This window comes from Manis pentadactyla, chromosome 8 (assembly GCF_030020395.1).
Source record: "Manis pentadactyla isolate mManPen7 chromosome 8, mManPen7.hap1, whole genome shotgun sequence".
NCBI classification, from domain to species: Eukaryota; Metazoa; Chordata; class Mammalia; order Pholidota; family Manidae; genus Manis; species Manis pentadactyla.
The window spans coordinates 81,150,423-81,177,024 of record NC_080026.1 but is presented as its reverse complement, the minus strand read 5'-3'; the positions used below and the strand labels follow the sequence as shown (position 1 = coordinate 81,177,024).

The following is a 26,602-nucleotide window of genomic DNA, read 5'->3' as shown; positions in this document are numbered from 1 at the left end:
ATATAGATGTTCACAATAGCCTTTATGTTCCCTGTTATTTCTGTGATATCAGTTGTAATGTCTCTTTTTTCATGTGTAATTTTGTTGTTTTGGGTCCTTTTTCTCTTGGTCAATCTAGCTAAAGGTTTGTCAATTTTGTTTATCTTTTAAGGAATCAACTCTTTGGTTAATTTTTTCTATTGATCTTCTCTCATTTATTTCTGCTTGAATCCTATTCTTTCTTCCTTTTGCTACTTTTGGGTATCAATTTGTTTTTGTTGCTTTTATACCTTAAGTCATAAAGTTAGGTTTTTTGGAGATCTTTCTTGCTTCTTAACATAGACATTTATTCCTATAGAAGTCCTTATTAGCACTGTTCTCGCTGCATTCCATACGTTTTTGTATGTTTCCACTTTCATTTGTCTCAGGATACCTTTTTATTTCCCCTTTACTTTGCTCCATTGGTTGTTCAAGATAGGGTTCATTTTCATGTATTTATGAATTTTACAGTTTTTTTCACCATTGATTTCTGGTTTCATACCATTGTGATGCAAGAAGGCACATGATATGATTTCAGTCTTTTGATTTTCTAAGATTTTTGTGGCCTAAGATATGATCTATCCTAGAAAATGTTCCATGTGCAATTGAGAAAAATGTATATCCTGTTTTCAGATATAATGTTTTGTATATGTGTTTTAGGCCCATTTACTTCATAGTGTTACTCAAATCTGCTTTTGTTTTTGTTTTGTTTTGTTTTACCATTTGCTTGGAATGTTCTCTTCCATCCCTTTACTCTCAGTTTATGTGTGTCTTTAAGGCTAAAATAAGGCTTTTGTAGGCAGTATACCATTGGATCTTATTTTTTTAATTCATTCAGCTATTCTGTCTTTTGATTGGAGAATTTAATTCATTTACATTTAAAATAATTATTGATAAATAAGACATTGCCATTTTGTTAATTGTTCTCTGGTTTTATAGATCTATTATTTCTTGTTCTCATCCTGCTTATTTTTTTGTATGTTTTGATGTCATGTGGTATCAGTATATTTTGACTTCCTTCACATTCTTTCATGTAACTACTATAGGTTTTTCTCTTGTGGTTACTATGAGGCTTATGTAAAAATCTGAAAGTTTTAATACCCCATTTATAATTAATAACAACTTAACATCAATAGAATTCCTAAGCTTTACTATTTCTCCTCCCCTTCATATTTTAGGTTATTGATGTCACAATTTATGTGTTTTGTTACATAAATATTTTACATAGTTATAGTGTCACTAATAAAATATTGTAGTTATGGTTATTTTTACTTTTTCACGACTATTAAAGTTACTAGTGAATGATAAACCATTAACATATTACAGAATCTAACTTTGACTATTAATTTACCAGTGAGGTTTACACTGCCTTATGATTTCATGATGTTAGTTAGCACCCTTAATTTCCAAAGAGCTTCCTTAATTATTTCTTATAAGAGATATCTACTGGTGATGAATTCCCTCAGCTTTGTTCAGGAAAGTTTCTATCTTTCCTTCATTTATGAAGGTAGTTTCTCTGGGTATTGTATTCTTGGTTGACAGTTTGGCTTGTAGTTTGTTGAGAAATTTGCCTAGTCTTATGATGATTCCTTGTAAGTAACTTCTCTCTTTTCTCTTGCTTCTTTTAAAATTCTTTGTCTTTGACTTTTGACAATTGAAGTGTATCTCTGTGTAGCCTATTTGAGTTCAACTTATTTGGGATCCTTAGGGCCTCTTGGAGCTGGATGTCTATTTCTCTCAGGTTTGTGAAGGTTGTAAAGGTTTCAACCACTATTGCATTATATAGACTTCTTGTTCCTTTCTCTTCTTCTGGAATTCCTATAATGCAAATATTGTTCCTTGTCATTGTGTCCCATAAGTTCTGTAGGCTTTCTTCACTCTTTTTATTCTTTTTGCTCTTCTGACTAGATAATTCCAAATGTCCTATGCTTCAGGTCAGTGATTCTTTCTTCTGCATGGTCAAGTCTGTTTCTGAAGTTCAGTTCTAGATTTTTTTGATGATTTCTATTTTTTTGTTGAACTTGTTTATGCATTTTCTTCCTAATTTCCTGTAATTGTCTTCACTAACATTTATGAGGATTATTCTGAATTACTTCCCTCATAGTTCATAAATCTCCATTTCTTTAGGATCTATCATTAATACTTTAATTTCCTCTGGTGTTATCATACTTACCTAATCTTTTGTGATTCTTGATTCCTTACATTGGTATCTGTGCACTGAGTAAGCAGTGTGCTCTTTGAGACTTTCCAGGTTCACTTTGGCAAAGACAATTCTTTACCAATCAGCTCAGTTCAGGTTTCTGGATACCTCTGTTGGTAATGTCCTTCAGCAGGTAGAATTTATCATTTGGTTCCAATTTTGGACAAGGCAATTTGAGCTCTGAGTTCAGAGGTGTGTGGCTGAGAAAAGCTGGATGAGGCTGCTGGCCTGATTCCCCACCCAAGTGAGACTGCAGTGTGGCCTCCACAGATATGCCTGGATTCTCTGATCAGGTTTACCTGTTAGTACTGGGTACTATACTCAACAGTAATTGGTACTATGAATGATGATCCCTTCCCTGGTAGGGCAGCAGGGTGGGTCCAGGGCCTGCATGGCTCATTGTTTCAGAACATCAATCAGGTAAGAGTGTGAATATCCTGGTCATGTGAAACCACCAGTTTTGCTCAGCAGATGGGGAAAACCACGCATTGTGCCATTTAAGTGCCACTCTAAACAGGCTACTAGAAGGCCCAAACAGCTTCCAGTATGCTCTGGTAAGGTTCCCTGGTCAGGCAGGCTTAAGGCTGTATTCAGCAATGAGTGGGGCTGTGAATTTGTTTCCCGGCCTGGGTACAATGGGAGATGCAGCTCTATGATCACTTTTTTGTGTTCTTGACTCAAGTCAACCTGTACCGCAAGGTCCCTGGCTAAACAGGCTACTTGCTTTGCACTGGGGGCAATCAGCATTGACCTCCCATCTCTCAACACATACATTACTGGGTTATTAGCAGCTTCCAGGCATTCTGCCAGGCCTATCAGATAGGGCTGGGGGCCCTGCTTTGCAAAGGGTGGGAGCCATGACTCAGCTCTCCTGCCTGGGTAGGATTTTGAGGCCTACTCAGGTAACACCCAGAATTTCTCAAACAGGCTTTCTGATCAGAAGGGACTGGGAGACACGACACACAGCTGATGGGGATATGACTCAGTTCCTCCTCCTAGGTGTGAACAGACCAGACTCCTGGGGTGGCATGTCTCCTCATTTGAGGACCCAAATCAGGCAGCCCTGCATCCCATGTAGTTTTTTGTTCAGGTTGCACCACCAATTTGGTTCTGCAAGTGAGCAAAGCTGTCTTTGGGATTACCACCCGGGCACTGCCAAGTATGAACTTGGCCTGCCAAGATCTGTGTGCTGGTTGTTGCAAGCCCCTTCCCACTTCTCTGTCACAATCACATTCCTAGTGGTTGAGCCAGCCCCACAGATTCCCGTGTGACCCCTATGGTGTGAGACCAAAGTAGAGGCTCTCACAAAGCAACCCACAATGCTAGTGGGGTAGGCTGGATGTCCCCAGAGGTTCTCTTTTCTTGCTGGAGGATCTGGAGACCCAAGGGGTACCTTAGTGGTGCTGCTCTGGCCTGGGGACGGGCACTGTGATCAGCACGTAGCCACTTCTCTTAGCCATTTAATGCCATCTGCTTTGGTTTCTGAGGTGTAGGGCAGAGTTTCAGCCTCACTCATGTAGGATTTTTCTTAGTGATGTGTCTTGTTCTTGAATAGGTGTTCATTCTCATGAAGTCAGGGATGACCTATGTTGCCATTTTGGTGGCACTACTTTCTATTACTGCATTCTAGGGGTATCCATAGTGGCAGCAAACTCATATTCTTTCAAGATAAACCTGACTTCTAAACATTGCAAAATCACTTGGAGTAAAATCTAAGAAGTGATGGGTCATAAATAACTATGAAGCTGTGGGTCTTAACCCTTTTGATATGATTAAGCCCGAAACCTAGGAAAAGGAGGGCAGATGGATGTGAGAGGAATATTATACATTTAAATACACAGTTTCTGCAAGATGGGTACTTTCAACAGTTTTGTCAAAAAATGGAGTTTCTAGACAGAACTGAAGAGTTTCCTCAGAGTGCTGTAAACACACAGAGGCTTGTGTTGAAGGTGTGTGTGTTCCATCCTCCAGTTGGCTCCATCTTTCTGCATTTTGAATGAAAGATTAGTGAGGGTAAGGGTTGTTTCATTCACTGCTGTTCTTAGAATAGGACCTGGTACTCATTGAGTAGTGATATGAATGAATGGATAATTTAATATTGGGTCATAATTTCAGTTATCAACAGAACTGTTGTGCTAGAAACAATTTTTAAGAACCATTGGTACAAGTAATTCATGTGGCAAATGAATGAGATATCTGGCAGCAATGGTTTGAGATTTAGACACATCTCAGTAATACAGTATCGACTCCATTTGAGAATGAGTTCAGACAGAATCTCATGGCAAGGCATGGTGAGCACTCAGTGTGACAGCACAACATTCAGTCTTTGAAATGGAAACCTGGGTCAAGAAGCCGAGCGTCACCTTTGCTGATGGATGAGGTTGTCAAAGCAGCCATACACTTGAATCTTTATAAAAGAAAGAAAGAATAAAAACTTATTCCATACTCTTTCTCTTTTTGTATGTACCTGTGAGTAGTCACTGAAATAGAGATTGATTACTGGTCCTAGATTTACTGGATAAACTAAAGTGCCTTAGTGTCTAGTTGAAAATGACAACTGTCGATGCAAAACAAAGGACAGAGAACACACATGTTGAAAATAGCCCTCCACATCCAAAAAAAGCATAGAATTTATATGTAAAGATTTTTTTTTTAAAAAAAGGACACACTTAATATAGCAAGGGCAATGCAAAGGGGGTATATAAATTTATTTTTCATATAACAATTGATTAGAAAAAATTCCCATTTTCAATGTTTAATTCCATCTTATTTTTTTAATCACTAAAAGGACAAAACCCCACACAAAATACAATCTGTATCTGTTCTATATTTACAGATAACCAGTCACAATTAAGGCACAGATTAAAAACTAACATATCTCCAAATATTTTGTGCATCATATAACACTGACAACATGGTATACTGTAGTGTCATATTCCCTTCATTGAATAAGAGAAAGTGAGAAAAGTAATTTCCAGTGTTTTTATTTTTAGCCACCCTATTTAATCTAGTTTGATTGGGACAGTTTTCCCTTTGGCATATATCTAAGCCCTGTTCATAAAACCTGTATCAACTTAATACTGTAAATTGATTCCATCTTCCTCCTGTTGCAAATGGAAGGTACAGAGCAGGGAAGAGAGCTCCAAATGATTTTTATATTGGAAGGTTTTATTAAGGAAAGATAAAATTAAGAGCACTGAGTTGTTGACTGGGAAACATCTGGAATTCTTACCCTGTGCTGAATGTGGGGACCTCCGTATGATATATGGGCAGGATATTTTGTTGTATTTGCAAAGGTTGCATTAGTTCTACCTCCATAAGCAGATACGGTTTAGTTTAGGAATGGGCCTGTCATAAAATCATCAATTATACTGTCATGGAAACAAATACAATCTTTTAAAGTGAAAAGTTTTCTGTGTGCAAAATTTATCTTCCATTATTGTTCTTGCTTTCAATGGTTAGACTCAGGCATGGAAAAAATGTCAGATAAATATTTCTGATCCCATGTTTGTATAAAAGTTCCCCCAATTGTTAGGTATGCTTATCTAATGTCATATGCTGAGATCATGTGACAGTGGTTTATGTCCATGTAGAAAGTCTTGAATATTGAACATAAATAAGTCATTACAGTACAGGTAATTCACAACATTTCCTATGGGAACATTTTCCAAAAAATTAATACACTTGTAAATAATATTGCTTTGAAGAAAGAGAGGCACTTAGTGATTTTCTTCATGGATTGAAAACTCTTCACAAAATCCACAATAAGATGTCTGAAAAGACCTAGGAAACAATATTGCCTGATTTCTTGGACTTTCACAGTATGATTGTAACAATAAGTCTAGCCACTTAGAAAAGTCTTATTTTCCCCGCCTCCTTTAGAACTCAGCTGTCTTTATAAACTCTCACCCTGGAGACTTAATTAAACTTTTCTGTTCTCAAACCCAGGTCTTCTTCAATCAGACAGCTATAGTTTTAGGAAAGTCCTGTGACCAGATAGAGCGCAGCTAATGCATACATGATGAGGACAGTAATCTGTTTTCTCCTCCTAATGGCAACAGTGCTGTCTTGTCAGATGATTATTTGTCTTTCTTAAATAAAGTGACAATCTAGGGATCCAGTTATTGAAAGCTGTCCATTCTCTACCATAAATCTCTAGTAGATATCAATTTAATCAGTTATGTACTGTATGTTTATAATATCTAAAAATAAAAGTTTGATATAAATAAGTGTCCTTTAGTGGCAGTATGCTAAACATAGCCCTTTGCCTTCAGACAACAATTAAGATCATTTTAGCAATACAGGCAGCAGCTAAATATGACTGCAAAAGGTTAATATTGCAAAGTCCATTTGGTCTTTCTTTGCATGTGTTTCTAGGATACTTACATCAATAAAAAGAACTGGTCCAGAACCAAGAAGAGTCACTTACATTTCCCAAAGTCACAGAATATGCTGCATGAAAATTAATAATCCAGTACCATTTCAAATACAAATTTAACGCAGTCAGAAAAATGTGACTAAATCTGATTTGTACCAGTATCAGGTGACATGAAAATGAGAGAGAACTTCCACAGGACAAGAAATTCGAAAATGTAAAGTGCTGAAAGACCTCAATAATTATTTTAAAGCAGTACCAGAAAATTGTACTTTGATTATTTTTTAAAATCCCCAAATACCAAAACAAAACAAGCAATTTCCATATTTTCTGGCATCCCAGATGTCAACTCATCCTTCATTAAGTAAAAAAAAAAAAAAAAATCAGTGCATATGTTATATAGGTAAATAAAAACAGGAAATAAAGCCCTATCCTCATATTGCAAATCTGTCCAATTGCCATTAAAAATAAAAGTAATACACATGTGGTTGTGTATGATGACTTATGAACATCATCTCTCTTTTCTTCCTTTTTGGCACAAAGTTCAGGTGTGAATAAAATGCTTTGGTCCTGATAACAGACACCCAGAGGGCTGAGGATGGCGTGTAGTGACGGCTGTTCACAGATCTCCTGCTAGCAGGCCTGCGCTTCGAGGGTACTGCTACCAGCGGCCGCTGACACTAGCAATGTCTGAGTGATACTGACGGGGTAGCCTCCCACTTGCTCCGCCTTCCAGGAAACAGGTATGGGCATTTGGTGGTTCAAAAAGCTTTCTTCGGTTTTTGTTAAGTTCTAAAGAGAGAAAGAGAGAATTGTTAGAAGCTTAATGGAGAAATTCTGCAATCTACATGACATGGCAGGTTTTTTGGGGGAAAGTCATGTAGCAAAAGGAAAATCTTTAGTTGATGGTCAAGACACTTCTGTAATGCCAGAAAGTCTGATATTAAAGGTAGCCATGTTGGTAGCTGAGAGAACTAAGGACAGCAAATAGATTTTATTGCAGTTTTTAAACTATATGGAGGATATGTCATTCTCAGAATCTGATACATTCTGGATATACAAAATACAGTTTGATCTATTCCAAATGTCATTTCAGAGGCAAAGCGGGGACGGGGAGCATCAGAGCTGGTGAAAGTCAGGATGCATTGCCAGTGACACAGAATGTTATTACAGCTATTGAACTTGTCCATGTCAAACAGAGCAATCATTAAACTATTAAAGTCAGACATGAAAGAAGACCCCACAAACAGGAATACTGGAGAAGCGCACTGTAGTGTTAACCAGAGCCCCTGTGCTCCTTGAGTCAGAATTATGTGAAGAAGTGTATCAGCGGGAGGTTTCTCTGAATAAAAAATTCAACTTAGTAAAAACAGCCTACAGTTTATGAAATTAGTGCAACTAAAAACAACCAATACTGGAATCCAAAATTTCAGAGAAAATCTAACATGCTCTATTTTAATTTTGAGGAAACCAGAGTACTTAGAAAACACTGTTTAGTTTTGTCTTTTGCCAACTAACTATTACCCTGAAAGGTAAAACATTAATCGAAGTATCCTACAACATTTATAACTGTGCAACCCCTCCATGCACCCCACAACATATACACAAATCCTCAAATCAACTGATATAAGTCTTGCTAATGAACTCAGACAAGTAAACAGAATTGTCAGACTGTGAAAATTAGGGTTCTAATAGCCACCACATGCAAATATCTGCAAACTGAATTTTAAATGGATTATGGCTAATGTACTAGAAGTTGTTCCTTTTGGGAGGGCGAGGGTGGAGTGGGTAGAGCCAGTGAGTGATTCTGCACCATATATTTGCATGGCACTCAGTACTTTTTCAGCCACACACACACTCTCCTTTTGAATTCTGAAGTACACTTGACAGGGTGATGCTGAGAATGAGAACACAAACTCACACCAGTGCAGTGAGTGACGGGTAGCCAAGGACAGCCACATGGCCAAACGTTTTCCTATCTCCCAATTTCTAGAAGATGGACCAATACCTTCAACATTTTACCCCCTTGCCTTCCAAAATGTAAATACCTGCCCCACAGGGTGATTCAAGAATAGAGACATTTCTCTCTTGTTCCCAGTTAGATCTTAAATTAGAGCTTATTATAGGACAAATACTTCACATTTATTTTGTTTTTTTAAATCCTCCTTAAATTACCATTCCCCACTTAAAGAAAACCGAATTATAAAAATAGACAAAGTAACCTGTCCACAGGCTGTTAAGCAACAAAGTAAACTGCCTGCCTGATGCAAAGGCCCTGGGCTGCAAAGATCCATCCCTGAGCAGAGAAGACCAATTGAGACATCAGGAATACAAACTAAGAAACTGGTAGTTTCAGATATTCCAGATAACAGAGCTTTACTTCCTACTTATATGTTTAAAACTTTTTTAAAGCCTAAAAACTCTGAAGAAGCAAGGAAAATCTCTTTATAAGCAAAACACATACTTAGGCGTGAGTATAGATTGCTATTGTTTCAAATTCCAGCAGAAACATAGTAGCAATGACATTCCTATTTGAACACATATATCTTGTTTCAAAAACAAATTAAGACAGAATTTAATATATTTAAGGCAGTTGTAGGAGAGCTATGCATAAATGATTCCCCTTAAGTACAAGGCCTGGGAAAGTTTTATCTTCAAGTTGGAGGCCAAAGAAAGTCTTCTGTTTTCTCAGCGGGAAATAATCCATAAATCAGGAGGACATTTCCCTACTATGGGGAAGGAGAAGCAATGAATGAGGTCAAAAAACATTCTCTCCTAGTATACGACATTTACAATTGAGCACGTGAAAACAACTGGGCCACTGAAGACAAATGTTTAAAATATATTGAATTATCAAAAGTATTATCTAGACTTTTGAAGGAATAAAATGATCACGAAGGAATCTGGTCACTTTCTAAAGACACAATTTCTTATATGTTTCCACGTGTGACGCACAGAGATAAATCAAGAGATTAGCAAGGATTAAGTCCTACTGAAGAGACTTTAGTTTTTGTTGTTTTCAAATTAAAAAGCAAACTGCCTCCTCTGATTTTTTTTCAGTAAGCCTAAGAGATTAGTTTGGGAAAATACCAACCTTTTTCTTTGAAATTCCAAGGTTCACACAATCCTGGCAGCTCTCAGGATCTTGTTGCGGATCTGAACAGAGTCACAAACTAAAAGAATAGGTCGGGAAATGTTAGATCTACCTGAGGCTGTGGCAGGAAGCCTGTCAACAGGATGCTAGACTTCCTTTCACTTAGTGCCTGTACATTTACCACTAAAATACTCAGAGAAATCAAAGGATTCTGTTTAAATCATGGATTTTAAAAAAGGTATTTTTCCTTTGATCCATCTCAATTAGAGATAAATTTCATTTTCTATAATATTAAAATGTCTTCTGGCCCAAGATTAAAAACAGAACAAAACCTCATACTGGAAGAGTACAAATTAAAAAATCAATAAAATTTTTAAAAGGAATTTTGAGCCAACTGTACATCTAACCAAACTATGTAGCCACAAGACAAACATGAGTCGAGAATCTAACCCTGGAAATGGAATGTTCTGAGACTATAAATGGATGACTGTTACCAGATGAGTTGAATTGGAAAAAGAAGCTTTTTGACGAAGAGTTTCTCAATAAAAACTTATTATTTGCAGAGAAGATGTTTTACCAGATTCAAACAAATACACTCAATAAAGTAAGGCAAAAATCATCCTTAATCAAATACGGCCCACTGTGCAGTTCATGAGGCATCTTATTCAAAGTCTCTAATTCCTTTTAAAATCAAGAGGATCTGTGAACCCCACTGAGAGAGGCAGTCTACAAAAGTAGTATATAATATCCACAATAGAACCACACTGAAGATGATGACTGGAAAAAATATATATTTTAAAGACACTTCAAACTGCCCCCCAACACTACCCCAAATCCACTTGGAATAGATCACACATGTGTTCCAGAGTAAAGGCCCTGATGACTCATCTGTAAATATCTATAAGGTATTTATAGATATCTGCTTGTCACTGGAAGCTTTACAGAGTTTGGAATTGGGTTGGTGCACAGATAAAGAACTTAATTTTCACTGTATGTTCACTGACATTCCACAAACTTCTAGTGAAAGATTACAGAGTTCTGAAATATAGACATCTCTGGTATAAATGTGCTGGCCCACAGGCATATTGTAACAATATAGGCATGATGATTATGTCAGCTAATCAAATATCAATTAGTAAGTTAATTTCATTTTCAAATTAATAAAAGAATGTGAGAATATATAAAATTAATTTGGGCCTAGGAATAGCCCTCTGAGGCTGAGGTTTAGGGTAAACAAGTTTAAAAACTATGCCATTGCCACAGATCTTAAAAAGATCATGGGAATACCCTGCTGGTAATACGTATATATATGCTGTTAAAACTACAGGTTCACTTTGCCTGACAATTTACCACATGAAAGACCTATCTCAGAAATGGAAGGTGTCCTTACACAATCTTGTATCCCCAACTACCTTAATGGTTAAGAAAGCAGAACCAAAAGAGAGAGGCTTGGAAACTCATCCAAGACCTCATGACTAGGCAGAGGCAAAGCCCAAATCTCCTTGTTTAAATACAGTGTTCCTTCCACTATACCAAGCTGACCTTATGAGCTATTAAGAAAAATTTCTGCCCTGTGAAGCTCCATCAGTGCAGTGGCTTGGGTACACCAGGTGGAGGAAAACTTCTCAAACTGATCTGTGAGCCCTACTTATCCCGGAGGCCTGCTCAAAGGCTGAATTTCCACCCCTATTTCAAAGCTTTTCTTTTCAGGTATTAGGTTATATATATATGGTTTCCTGTGGGGAGGTGGATGCAATGTGCTGCTAAAATAAAGTGGAAAATCACTGAGGCTTTTAATGTTATTTGCTTATCTAATTAGTGAATGCTGTCTGCTGGCCTCGTACAGTCATAGCCTGCACATTCAGTGTTTTGAAAAAGTAAAGTCATTGTTACCATACCTGACATTTGGCTTCTGTCCTTGGTGTCTCTATTTGAGACACATACACATATAAAACTGGCAATTATGATCTTTATCACATCTTCAGAAACCACATTTTTTGCCCCCTACCCCCACCAAATTCTTCCTTATATTTCTCTAAATGCCTTTTTTGAGGTCCACTGTCATGCATTTGTTAACTTCTAACTCATCATCTAGCTCAATTTCTTTCAAATGGGAGGTATGCTGTAAATATGTATAGGGCATTTTCTACTACACAGAATATGCAACAGATGCACAAAGAAGGCATTCTGAAAGACAGACATTACTTTCATTCTATGACTGCCTTCAGGACACCAAACCCTTCTGTGACTCACAAATTACATTAAAATTTTGGGAAAACTAGAAAGCATTAAAAGCATTAAAATAAGTAACACTGCCAGGTTCCAGATATCCCAAGAAGCAGCGATCTCAGCTGTTGTACAAAGACACATGCGCTTGGAAACATGACAGTCAACCTAGACTAACTAGAGTATTCAGTGATTACTGCTTAACACAACCACAAATCAAATGCAACTGCTCCCCCATCCTCATGTTCTGTAAAGCACAATTTTGGTTAGATCTTTCTGAAGAGATCTGTTTAAGGCAGGTTTTCAGGCAATGCCTTGAAGAAGGGGTGGGGATGTTCTTAGCATTTGCCATGCTGTTAGGAGGAAAGCACTTTGAGACTACACCCACAAAGCTGCCAGGGTAATAAGTGGTTGATAGGCAGAACCAGTCCCACTGGCTGAGACCACAGGCAGAGATCACTCAGATTTTAAAATACGAATATAAGCACTTATATTTACCTGAGATTGCAAGCAGCATTTTCCTCCTGGCACCAAAAGTCGTAATTCCCAGTTCCTTCAGATCCTGATCTGTGAGAGTAAGGAACGTCTGAAGATCAATCTGTGGGTGAAAAAGTAATCAATATATTAAGTACTTATTTTCTTTTTCATTGTAGGTTCAACTCTATTACACCTATTTTATTTATTAATTACATGCTCTGCCTACTTCTAAAAAAAGAATGGTGGTGTCACAAACCTAAGAGACAAGAGTTAATAAACGTGAAATCAAAGTGACGATTGCAGCAGAGGCTTAATCTAAGCCAGTGATTTACTGCAGTTGAGATTAAAAATTTAGGGTTTAGCATCCTGGCAGCAAGGGTAGAAGGTGAAACACAACCGCAGTTTTGTCAACTGATAAAAGAAAATGCTTATCCACCCAGGAGAGAGAAAATACTATTTCTTAGCTTTGGACTCTGTGTATCTCCACACAAGGAAACTGAATAATACCGTAAAAGGTATCTTCCATTGTGTTCTACATAAGAACGACCGAACTCCCAGATTACATTAGACCCATGACTCACCTGGCTCAGCCCAGCAACTGTCTCTGAAAGTGGCAAACCAGAAGTATTTCCAGGAATGGTATAAATATACTCTGGCAGAATCAGTAACGAAGTGTGGAAAGAGGTAGCCCAAGGAGCCCACCCTTTCTCTGAAGACAACGTGGAGGGACAGAAGGGCAATGGGCTCTGAAGGTGGAGTGACGGGTTCACACTGTAACTTTGCCAGTACAAGCTGTGGGCACTTAGGGTTGATAATGCTGTACCTTACAGGGCTGCTATGGTTAGTAATAACATATATAGACATTATCTGTGAAAGTTGCTAAATAAATAAATCATCAACCTGCTTACAATGAATTAAACATCACAAGGTTACTTAATGGGGGTGGAGGTTCTTATTAAGTTATATCCAAATATTAGAAAATATTGTACATAAAGAAAGCAGTACCAAGTTTTAACACCCTTGAAAACAGTGAAGTATACTTTCATTCAAATTATATAGAAATTAATTTGAAATTTTCTGGTTTGATTTTGAAGGTATATCCAGATCTTGGAAAACTTTTCATTTACCACAGATCTAGAGGTAAGTTTTTAGAAATTCTATTTAATGAAGACTCTCTATTTCAGGGATCCCCAGGCTTTTATTTAAAGGGCCAAAGAGTAATTATTTTAGGCTTAGCGAGCCATATTGTCTCTGTTGTACACATTCAACTCTGCTGTTTTAAATCAAAAGCAACCACAGACAATATGCAAATGAACAAGTGTGCCTGTGTTCCAATAAAACTATTTACAAAATCAGACAGCATATCTGCAGGCCATAGTTTGCTGACCCCTGCTCTAGTTAATAGGTCAATCTGGCTTTATATTGCCATGCTTTTTTTCTTCTTGGAGTAGTTAGAAAAGAAATACTTGTAATAAATTTGTTTTTATACTTCTTCAAATGGAAATAAATATAAAACAAGCCCAGAAAATAACTGAGTAACAGCTGACGTATTACTTGAAAATCTTCAATGTCTGGACAAGTTAAAATACCTCCACCCTTGAAGTTGAGCCACCTTCATCTAACAAGCAAGACAAAGTAAATGTAATTTTCTTATGCATTGATGATGAAAGTTATCTGACTTAGAAAATCCTTGGTTAAATGAACACTAATTTAGATTTAGGAGAAAGAAAACAAAATCAATACCCTGAGATCCAATACACACATGACAAGCTTTCTTTTGGTGCTAAAAAACAAAAAAGTTCAGCAATTAAACTTAGTAAGTTTTTGAATCAATGGCAATACATTAAATTTATGATACAAACTACCTAATAACAATCTCTGATTCTTTACTGACTGATACCTGACTAGGAATTACTGACTTAATCATGTGTTCTTAACATGAAATAAAACCAACTAGCATGGAACTTGGACCAGGGCTGGATTTGAAAAATAGATACATTTACAGAATTATTCTAACTTTCTTTTGCAATGGGTTAGTTATGCTCTGGTAATACAGAAGCATTGTTAGAAAGCCCCATCATGCACTGGGGCTCTTCTCTTTATATCAGTGCATAATGGCCATGGTTGATACATTTGACCAAAATCCGTGGTGGGGGTGTTTCAGAAGACATCTTAGTTCTGTTTCAGTTCATGCAAACCCTAAACAGTAAATTGGGTAAATTAATATGTATAAAAAGCACATTATATTCTGAGAGAACAGACTTCAGTAATATGACTAGGATGGGGTCTAAAACAACCATACATATTTATTTTGGATGCTGTTTAGTGCCACGAAACACCAATTAAAGAGTGAAATCACATCAAATGCATAATTGTTGCTGGTCTTAGGGGAGGTGTGAATCAAAAAATTCTTATGAATCAATACACTAATTAGGTCTTTTGGCTAAAACTGGTGAAGGTGTGTTTTTGCAAACACAATTTCTGTATTTCTGCTCTCTTGTGTTTACTTGTTTAGCACTCAATAAGAAAGAAATGAGATGACATTTTTCTTAGCAGCAAAAACAAGCTATGAGACTTGAATAAATGCTCAGTGAAAGCACAGTCATAGGTCAGTAGGTAATTTCATTCCACAGAAGTCATCATACACAACCAAAACAAAGATGTCTGGGGAAATAAATAAATAATGACCGACCTCTTGCTGCTGGAAGACGTCTGTGTATTTGCCCAGGCCCAGTTTACTAAAGAGCTCGGGGAGGTCAGAGCCCTTGAAAGCGCTATTCAGGTTACAGCCATTGCTTCCTGTCAGCGAGGAGATGCAGTCCATGTAATTGCTACTGCTGAGATAGTGTTCAGCTGAAAGGCAAAGGGGAGGCAGGCTTGAAGTGTAAATGCCCAGAGAGAACATGGTTTAATTAAAAGTTTTAATCACTCAAATATTTCAGATTTCACTGTTGGGCTGAATAGAGCAGTAGCTGCAGAAACACAGCAATCCTTTACCGCAACATTGGCTTTTCATTAAGGAAATGCTGGTTATTGCTTTCAGGAAGGCTCTTGCCATTTAAAAGGTTACACTAGGGAGGCAGCAATTCAGCAACAGTGCCTCTATAGTTAATAATCATTAATCATATTCTCCCTGAGCATTCAGACACATTTGCTCTTTATAATTGATTTGATGTGAATTAAATGAAGACTTGGAAGGAAGATCCCTGGGATACAATAAAGGTATGAAAGTTACTGTAAGTTCAGTTCCTTGTGGATGGCAGAATGGCCCTGGGTGTCCACACTTGTGCTTCCCTGCAGCCAAAGGAATTCTATGATAGTGCAACATACAAATCTCACTCCTTACAAAAATATAATTAGGCAGACTTCACAAAATAGAGCGCTTCCAAAATTAAGAGTAATGTGAAGTGCTACGAATGATGCTAGAGTTCCTGGATTTAATTTATGACACAAATGAATCTGTCTCTTGAGAAAAATTCTAACACAGCAGGGCTGAGCTTTGGCTCTGGGACTGACTTGGTAGGCAAAGATTTCTCTACACTGTGGCTCTCAGACCCAAAATGACATGCATGGTTGGGTGACGGGCTAGTGAACCATGCCAACTACTTGACCAAATATTCAAACACCCTTCAAGAGCTTCTTGGGATATTTTGGCAGAGCTGTGCAGCCATTCCTACTTCCCTGACCAACAAATGGCTCTAGTCCACGTGGGAACTCTATCCTCTTATACCCACGAGGCAGCTTCAGGAGAGAATCCCAGATTGATGAGGGACGACGACACTTGGCTGGCTAATCAGATCCATCTCCTCTGCGATCAGTGCATTTGCCAAATTTAAGAATTGTGTTCTGCCCTGTTTTGGGTGCCACTAATTACTTCCTTCTATTGTTCTCATCTCCCAACTGAGAAGGCCTTTATATATCTCAAGTAGAAGGAATTTCTTGATAAGGCTTCTCTTTAAAACAGGTGTTTATCTCTTATGGGGAAAATGTGTAGAGAAAAGGATCCAGGACCAAGCCCTGAGTTCCTGAACACTGGACACTCTACCATTTGAAAGTAAGGCCCCAAAGTCATTACAAAAGACTGAGGAGGAATGACCAGCGAGGTACTGGTTCTTGGGCAATGCAAGGCACAGTGTGAGGGGCACTCCAGAATGACCCCTGGGCTGGACGCCATGAGACCCACAGGCAGGCTGACCATATGATTTATCATTCAGATGATGAATTTACTTCGAGAACAAAAGAGGGAGTTACTGAGAATAACTGATAGAAACAGGGATGCCAGGGGAAAACCTAGACATTGGTGACTTTGACAAGGGTGTCAAGAAAAACTATCTACAATTGTGCTGTTCAATACAGTAGCCCTTAGCCACATGTGGCTACTGAACACCTAAAATTTGGCTGGGAATTAAGATGTCCTGTAAGTGTAAAATACTTACAACCAGACCTTAAAGACTTAAGAAAAAAAGAATGTAAAATATCTCATAGAAAATGACTTCACATTGATTACATGTTTATATCATCATATTTTACTTATGTTGGGTTAAGCAAATACAGTAGTAAAATTTGAAAAAAAGTTGTTTTAAAATAAAATTTTCTCAGTGATAAATATTTATTGTGGTACATAAGTTTCTTTGCATTTCTTATCTTAACTCCTTATAGTTTCTGTGTTCTTTTAAACTTGCTATGCTCTTAAAACATCTCACAAAAGCCAAATAACTATGTTTCTTTAATCATTCCTTCTTATTAACGAATCTTAACCTTAATCCTGAACTTCAGTACAGCTAAGTTGTGGAGTCAATTTTAATTATCCAAAGTTAAATGAAGCAAAATGAGATACAGAAAAAGAGAGGCACAAAACTAGCTTATAATGGGCTACAGATCACTTCCACCCATAGATCTACACCTGGCACCAGTTTGCCTCTCAGCTCTATCCTCCTGTCCAAGGTGAAGGATCCAGCCAATAACTAATAGGAAGTCACTAGGCTACTGTTAACAGTACACTTAGGAATGAAAAAGTTGACAGTGCCTTCTAATTTAGCCTGGCTGACACTACGGCTGGCCATTTCAAATCTGAGACTCTTGACAACACAGTGAACTTGATTGATGGTAACAACTGACTCTTACTGAGTGTCTACTATGCTCATTTAGTGTCTATTATGCTCATGCCTTTCTTCAAATATTCTCCAAATACTCCAAGCTACAGGTTTCCAAGTTTGTCAAAAACCCTGAAAAAATCGGAATTAAAGGCATATCTTGTGATTAATATTATCAATTTTTATCTGGTTACTTATTTATACAGCCCAGAAATACAGGTCCAATTACAGACAAAAGCACTGGACTCAAGTTTAGTCTTAACCATAGTTGTTCAAAGCCAGAACCTCTATGCTTTAAACTTTTTCTGTTTATGCTAATTCAGCTATATCTTGTCAATTAAAAAAATCAAATCCTGCTCTCCACCTTTAGTAGCTACATACTGGGAAGTCATTCTTCAATTGTTCAAGGTCCTAATTTGATCACATTCTTCTCAACCACTTCACATCCCTGTGTTTTCCTCACCATCTGGATGCTTGTGTATGCATGACTCATTTATACATTCATTCAACAAACATCGATTGAGCACCTATTAGATGTCAAACACTGTTACACATTTGAGAAGAAAATAATTAAGTTGCAGCCCAGCAGAATGCCTGGCACAGGGGCACTTAATACATATGTACTGAATGATATGGTCCCTAGCTTGTGGAGCTCAAATTCTACAGGAAGGGACAGATATGTAAATATGTAATTATACTATAGTATGACCAGTGTCCAAGCGAAAGCATATGCAAATTACAGTGAAAGCACAGAACTACATGGTCTGCTCCACCAGGCAAAACAGGGAAGGCTTCCCAGATGAGGTGGCATGTTAATGCCAAACACTTAAAAGGCATGGAGTCCAGAGTTTATATCTGAATATCACTCTAAACTAAACAAATTCCAAGCTGATTACACCTAAAAGTATCACTAAAAGTCAAAGCTCACTTGATTTGTTTTGTTTACGCTTGGGGCTGCCAATAGAAGCTGCAAATTCACTATGACTTGTGGGTCCTATTCCATTTCGATCTCTCCAGTTATCAGATTCACTTCCACTTCCCAAGTGCTCACGACTGTTGGATCTTGAGAGGGACATTGATGAGCCCTGTAAACAATTAAAGCCAGATAAGGAAATGCTTAATAAGATAGATATCCTGGGGTGCAAAGAGATAAGTATCCACATGAGACCACCACCATTTTCTTCTACAATTGTTAACCACTGCAGTTACCTATAAATGCTGATTCTCAGGAACAGGTTGAGGTGCCTATTGCCTTTGTCTTCCAGCCACTAAGGGCACTTGGTAATATACGCAATGAAGTCTTTTTCCTTCATTATGAGGGTACCCAGCAGAGTTCTTGGAGCCCCCAGTATAAAGACTCACTCCTATAAGATTTGGAAGAATGGATGCTCAGATTCCTATTTTCAGGAAGCACAAAGTAAATCTTCCATGTAGTATAGCACAGATTCTCTGCCTTGCATCATGTAAGAATGACAAATGAGGAACAGGTACAGTTAGACCCAGTGCTTTGACAGGAACTGAGCTGTCAGGCTAATAGAGTTGGAAGGTAGAGAGAGATCTGGCATTTTTCCTGTGTTAGCCTCACCCAAATGACGGCAGACTCTCTCCAACAAATTAAAAATACCTGAAAAAAATGTACCCTTTTTAATGTCCTCAAATAAAAAAAAATAGTAAAAGATCCCAAGTCTGCATTAAACTTGCACTTGTTCATTCCTTTATTCATTTACTTAATCACTGCACTCCAGACATCCAGCTTTGTGTACTATATCTAAAGTATGAAAGTATCAAAATTCTCTGATTTTCAAAACTTTATGTTTGTTGGGGAAGTTTAAGAGAATCTTTTACTATTCAATTCCTTAGACTCACTCAGTCTCACAGTAGCATAACCACAGCTGGCCAGGACCCCCTTTAACACTTCCTTCTTCAAGGTGTCACAATACCACACTATCCAGGTTTTCCTCCTACCTCTCACAAGCCTTGTAGTCTCGACCCCTTTTTCATTCCAAAGGTCACATTATGCCAGAGCTGGGTCCTAGCATTCCTTCCAGTCTCTCTACACTTTCTTGTTAAGTAATTCCAACCTCTTTCAAGGCTTAAGGATAAATAGCCACAACTTCCAAATTTTTACCTCCAGATTTGAAATTTAGAATCACGGAGGTGCCAATCTGATACCTCCATTTCACTATTTCATAGGCATTTTAAATCTAGAGTCCTTGAAAGTAAATTGTTGATTAACCCATCCCACCAGCTACAACCCTAACCTGCTTCTCCCCAGAATTCATACATCTCAGTAAGTGGCTCTACCATCCACCCTGCTGCTCAAGCCCACTTAAGAGTACTCACTTCTTCCCTCACCATATCCAATCCATCAGCAAGTTTGATCAATGCCATCTCTAAACATACCCCCAATGTACCTACTCTCCCCACCTCCATAACTGCTACCAATAGCCTCCTTAGTGGACGTTCTGATTCTACACTTGTCTCCCACCCCAATAATCCATTTTCCATAAAGCAACTACATTGGTTTTTAAAAATGCAAATTAGAACAAATTATGCCTCTACATAAGGTCTTGTAATGCTTTTCTAGTATTTTACCATGGGCTGAGGTATCCGTAATTGAGCATCTCCAACTGCCTATCTCTCCAATCTCCAACACTTTATCACCCTATCCACCTTCGGTTCCACGAACTTACCAGCTGGTTGTGATTTCTGGACAATCATGCCAGCTCTTCCGCCAGCCTAATACTCTCTCCTTATGTTTTCACAAGCCTGGCCCTTTCTTGTCATCTAGGTCTTAGCTTCAATGCCATCTCAATCTAAAGCAGCCTCTATTTCATATTTACTAGGAACTTTTATGATATAATGCCTTCTTGTTTACTTGTTTTGTATTTCTACCTACAAAAAAGAAAGCTCCATCCTTGAAAGCAAGAACTTATATTCAAGCATTGCATCTCCAGGGCCTAGAATTGTGCCTCCAACATGGACACTGCTTAATAAATTTTGTGGAATTACTGAATCTCATAGATACCTTTCCCTGTGGGTTGCCCTTACCTGACTTTTGCGAAGGGGCATAGAAAAACAAGGCTCCTGAGAACCAAAAAATAACAGGCTTTTTCATTTAAAACCAAGTTAAACATACTACAACCAAGATAAATCCAACACAGCAAAGGAAATAAGAACATGTTCAAAACTGGTAGTTGCCAGAAACATTAATGAGATCATTATGTGATATTCATAAATATTATAAAAATTCTGCCTCTAAACTCTTTTTGAGTGTTAAGAAACCATCTAAGATCTAAGCTAGCTTAATTCACATGGCTATATCAGATCTGGCTAAACATGGTGATTTCTAAAAACATTACGTAAAACATAATCTTGTGATATCTACTAATTCATCACCTACTAACTAAGGTATCATAAAGAGCAGCTCACCTCCACTGTTAGATTTGTAAGTCTAGAAATAATCAGACAACCTCATTACTCTTAGTGCTGGGAAAACTAGAGACACCTTTGATTCCCAGTACTGGCTTTTATTTGCTTGAAAGAATATGTGATCATTACTTATGCTTTTAAGAAATGAGTGACAAAAAAATGGAAAAATCCCAAACCTTTTATAGCTCTTTGATATGACATTGCAACACTGCCGGTCAAAGCAGCCTTTTATTTGACCTCTGGTGTCCCAGTTCATCATCAAGGGGATGGACAGGATTATATTTTTGAGTCTAAGAGAAAAACAAAGCTGCCTGCTTCATATCTAAAGGAGGTCCTGGAACAAGCTCATTTCTCAAAACTGCCCTAAAACTGGAAACAATTGCTCAAGTCTAGCTTCTCAGGAATCTGAAGGAGCTCAAAACATCAACTTCTTGCCTCAAGCAAGCTTCCTAGAACAGGAAACTCCATGTGCCTCAATCTCTGGCACCCTGCGTGAGGACCACGCCCGTGAGGACCCACTGGCTAAACACACTTACTCTCACCAATCAGCTTTCTACTGGCCCATTCGGTTTTGTTTATCTTTGGAAAGGAAGAAGGAAGAAGAAAGACTGTTTCTAAACATCCTCTAATTTAAAAGTATTAGTGCTATAAACAGAGATAAAATTTTTAAGTTCTCTCCACTTTTCCCCAGGTCCTTCTCTACCCTACCCGGTCCCATGTCCTAACCCAAAGAAGCAATCCTCTCTTACTTTCTAGTTTTGAATCCCTCTGAACTATTGCAGAATAGAGAGAAAGGCATGTACACGCAGATAGCAACTGCTGCAAAATACCAGATCATGCTGTGTAAGGGGCCCATTCACCCCCTTTCAATGGATCTGGCATGAATGAAGAAAAGGTCAAGTCCACACCTCTGAAGAAATTGAGAACACTATTCCCAAAGAAAGCCTGGTGCTGTCTTTTCATGGGCAGTGTTTAAAGGGGGTATAAATAAAAGCAGGTTACATGGTGAATACCCAAGCGCTGATCTAGCCAGTCACACACTCTCCCACACATTTCAGCATGAATGTGCTACTAGACATTAGCCAGGAACGTGAAACAGGGAGGCCCAAGATAGCCAAAGCCAGAAAACCCACAGGAAGGGGGCTGGTTACTGAGTCAGGACCCTGTACATTCCTGCCCACAGAAAGTGGGCTGCCCACCCTTGGCCAGTGCTGAGGCAGAAGGGTTTTTCAGGGTTTGACATCATTTCTGCACCATGCCCCTTACAGCTACATCCTTGTGGAGCAGTGCTTCCAGAAGGGTGCCTGCATCAGAAACATACTAGGCTTTTGCTGAAAATGTAGATTCCTGGTTCTTGCTCCCTATTTGATGATCTTGGAGAAGGCGCCTGAATTTTATCAAGCCCCCCAGGTTTTTCTTATGTCTGTTAAGGCATGCCAACTGGCTCTAGATCACTTACATATCACCTCTGTTATGTACCCTCTTGGGTTAAACCATTAGGAAGAGGATCATAAGGAAGTTTTGTAAAATAAGTTCAAGTCCATTCTCTGACATCTACTGCTATGGCCCCGAAAAAGAAACTTAACTGATCTGGGCCCCTCTTTTCTCACTGGGAGTTTGTAGGGATTCAGAAAGCTTGTAGATGAAAAAGTACCTTATAAACCACAAAGAAATAAATTGTGATTTAAGATAATTATTATTAATATAGGATGTGTTCATGTAATACTCTGAGGTATTCTTTTGGGTATAAAAAGCATATCTAGTTTTTGCAGAGATACCTCTAGCCATAAGCTTTCACATTTATAATATCGTCTCTCAGCAAGCTCTTGGTTTTCCTCAGTGTAAAGTTTTCCAGTGGAAATAACAGTAGCCACTGAATACACGAAGAACTTTCTACACACCATGCTACACACTGGATGCCCTCTCCCATGTCATCTTCAGAACAATTCAAGTGAGAAAACAGGCTCAGAGAAGTGAAGTCACTCATCAGAGCTGTGCATCTGTCAGGGGTGGCTGTCAGACCTCATAGCTCCTGCACCTGACTGCTACATTATTAGAATGACCATTATTTCAACTTGTCATACTCTTGGTCTTTGAGAACAGAACTGAATTAGCATTTCTTAAGTGAAATATTTAATCTCTGATGTGTACAAAAACAGTCAACCACCTAACATTCCATTCTGCCAGCACCAAGGGTGAGTGAAATAGATGACCAGAGGTGCATCAGTTGAAGGTCTATTAGCACAGCAGTTTTAAGGTTTATTTTTTTCTCAGAGCTATAATGGCAGAAAGGGGATTGTACCTCCTAAAGCCTCAAAATATTTCATAATGGTTCCTACAGTCTATTCTAGCTGCTGACAGTAACTTCAGTCTTTACATATAGGCTGCCAGGTTGCTACACTGCAACTCTGACAATGAACTCACAGAAGACTGTTTTTTTAGTATTTCAATAGTATTTTCTTTTTCACTTACTCAAAAAGACAAAGAAAAAATCACAGGTTTGCTTTTGCCTGTTATCAACAGTCTAATTTATTACAAAGAAAAAGGGTGGAGAAAAAAAGGTCAATCTACAAATGCTAATTATTAGACTAACAGTTAAGAAACCCTTAACCAGTATTTGTTTTTCAGTCTCCAGTGTTCTGCTGAACACTGTGATTCATGAATTAATCATCTTCATCCACGTTCAGGGTTGCACAGCCTCCCCAGTCTTGTATATATATCCATGTGTGCATTCTAACTCCACCCCACTTGCAAAACGTTTACAGCCCAAATCTGACACTCTCAAACTGAGAACTCTGTTGGTGAGTCACGTGTATTGGACTGAGAAGTATGGAACTCTAGACCCTCCTCCATGTGGTGAGGATGCCAACTTCCCAGTCTCACTGTGAGCAGTGCAGCCAACATCTGGGAAACATAAAATTCTGGAGCTCTTGTTTGTGATACTTCCTGTTGTGTTCCTGGCACATTGAACACATTGAATGTTTAACTCATATCTGAAAACTTGTTTTTGTTGAATATTTGCCTTTTCCCCCTGAGGTGGGCTTGCGAGTGATATCCTTGGACAAAGGGGTTCTTTATACAATTTTTATGGACTATTACATCTGTACTTGGATTAATCTCAGCCCTGCTCTATCATTTATGACACTCTCGCCGTAACAAAAACACAATTACCCGAATTCACATCTCCTTAACAGCTGATCAACAACTTTGAGAGGAAAAATGGTTAAGTGACCATACTACATTAGATTGCACTGGTTTTTAGCAATATGTTTACAGGAACAGAAATAAAAACAAATCACCATTTTTAATTTTTTCCTTGTGTAAATAAAGAATGGGAAGGGAGAGACGATCTTTTCTGCTGAGAGAACAGATAGGAAGAACGCGGAGGGCAGACTCTACAAACCTCGAAAGTGGTTGTCATCGTGGGCTTGTAGGACACGTGGTTGGCCCTCCTCAGCTCCTTGATTGTTTCAGCGGGCATGGATTTAGAAAACCCAAGACCACTCCAGGTGTTCGTGGGTGTTCTGACCTCCGTCACCACTGGCTTCTTTAACATAGCTTTGCAGAACAGAATATAAAACAAATGCTTGGTATTTTTAAAATAAAATATTGATGGCTATTATTTGATACATGTAATCATCACAGAATATTATTTACTGCAACATGCCTTAAAATGTCTTCATAAAACTTTTTATATGAAGTAATGGTAAGTTAAAACATGCTACATTATCTCCTAATGGATCTAATGCTAATCTATTCAATAAAATATATTCAATCTCAACAGTATTTGCACAATTTGAACCAAATAATCTGGGCTTTTATTTTATGAAGGTTCAATTTCTCAATTCAGCATGAATACTGGAACACCTACTATGGGTCTACTGAAAAAAAAAGAAGAAAGTATAGATCACTAATGTGTTTACATACCTTTGGTTGCTAGTAGCTTCTTCTGTTCATAGTCAAATGCCTGAAAATTAAACACAGAGAAACTATCTTTATTGACAGTTTACAGAATGTCATGCCAATATGCCATGATTAGAGAACATGACTACAGCCCATGAATCTGCTGGGACACGCTAAGCTTTGCTCCATAATGTGACAGTAAACCAGTCCAAGGCTGGTAAATTTAAACATGTTTTCAAAACTAGTTAATTAGAACAATAAATTACTATTTCTGGCTTTAAATCATGATAGTGACAAGAGTTAACATTTTCCTTCAAAAGGAAAAAAAAAAATTCCTATTTATTCTGAATATTTACCACACCAGGACCTATATAAGCTACAGTATAGTGAATAACCTATGATAGTTATGCTGAGTTTCAAGATAATGTTACCAAAATGCTTTCAGGTTATCTATTGGCCTCCTTTGCTGCTCAAAATCCCCTGTTCATATAGGTAAAGCATGGCCTCAAGTGGTATGATGACAAAACAACTCAGAAATTTCATTAGCCTAATTGGCACAGTCTTTGCTTCTGAAGTGAGATAAATGGCAAGTGTCTAGCTTTCACCTATAATGACATAAAGCAATACAATAAAATTACACCTAGATATCTTTCATTGCACAGCACTAGGATGGCACCGTTCATTCCTTCCATTCACATTGAAGAAAGTAGTCCAGATGCAGCTACCTCTCAAATGCTAACCCAGTGTTCTCAACACCCCAATTTAAGGACTAGTTAAGACTTTATTTATGTCTCAAAGGCCTACCCAGAGGGATGAGAACCAACTGGCAGGAGCTCTTTGACCTTCTCCCAGGAGAACTACACCATCACATGCGGGGTGCCCACATAATTCACAGTCTGAAACAGGATACTTCTGAGAGTGAAATGTGCTACAAATAAAACGAGGCCAGGAAAAAAAGGAAATGGGCTGGCCGAGACAAATCAGGATGTGTGATTAATTCTAAGAACATGGCAGTCAATTGGGAAAGCTACATAACATAGCTTGGTGATGTTTTTGAAATTCTAGGTCTAAAATGGCATTGAGAGTTGAAATAAACTTTTAATGATTAATGTCTAAGGGCAATGTGTGGGGAGATCCTAAATTGACTTGTTCAATAAATATTCATTGGGTGCCTTCTCAATATTTAAGGAGACGGTGCTGTGCTTTGTAGAAAAATAAAACAATTAATCAAAAATAATCTATAACCTAAAAGCACAGAGTCTTAGCAGAATTGGTAAAAACAAATAACTGCAAAATAAATTAGGAAGTGAGGTGAGTGTGAAAGAGAGCAAGAGACACAGCACTCCAAGAACAAGCAGCAGACAGGCCATTTTTAGCTGAAGAGATCAGGAACATCCTCCACCTTCCTCCCTGTGAATGCTCGGTGAATATTATCACTGAGTTCTTAGTGATTCTGAGAGTCAGCTCTTCAGGTATGGCATAAATATATCTATTTAAGTTGAAGCTCTGTCACCAAGAACATCCCCATCCATCCTATAAGATAGGAACGTGAGAATGGCTCCCTGTAACCATAAGCCTGTCGGAAAAGATGAGAACCATGAGATGGATGTAAACCTTAAAGGAATCGTAAAGGGAATTTGATACTTTTTTAAGCAAGAACATTTTAATTTATATTAACTGAAAATCAAGACACCAGAGAAACTGTAAGAAATGTCTTTTTTAAAAAGCTGACACTTTATAAAGGCCATGGCTTTTGTAAAAACATTCATCTGATGACTCATGAA

General features: G+C 38.0%; 1 protein-coding gene across 3 annotated transcripts in view; it reads right to left on the bottom strand.

The window, feature by feature from the left end:
* Positions 1–4,900: 4,900 nt before the first annotated feature.
* BICC1 (BicC family RNA binding protein 1) overlaps positions 4,901–26,602 on the bottom strand; it is a 256,510-nt gene continuing 234,808 nt past the window's right edge. For 2 of the 3 annotated variants that reach the window (XM_036895091.2, XM_036895090.2), the window contains exons 16-21: positions 24,843–24,882; positions 24,319–24,473; positions 18,412–18,568; positions 15,083–15,243; positions 12,412–12,511; positions 4,901–7,385 (exon numbers count right to left, since the gene is read on the bottom strand). In XM_036895091.2, coding sequence (XP_036750986.2) covers positions 7,255–7,385; positions 12,412–12,511; positions 15,083–15,243; positions 18,412–18,568; positions 24,319–24,473; positions 24,843–24,882 — 744 coding nt within the window. In that variant the 3' untranslated portion in view covers positions 4,901–7,254. Of the gene's footprint in view, positions 7,386–9,687; positions 9,767–12,411; positions 12,512–15,082; positions 15,244–18,411; positions 18,569–24,318; positions 24,474–24,842; positions 24,883–26,602 lie in introns of all 3 variants that reach the window. The other variant, XM_036895092.2, reaches the window with a different exon arrangement.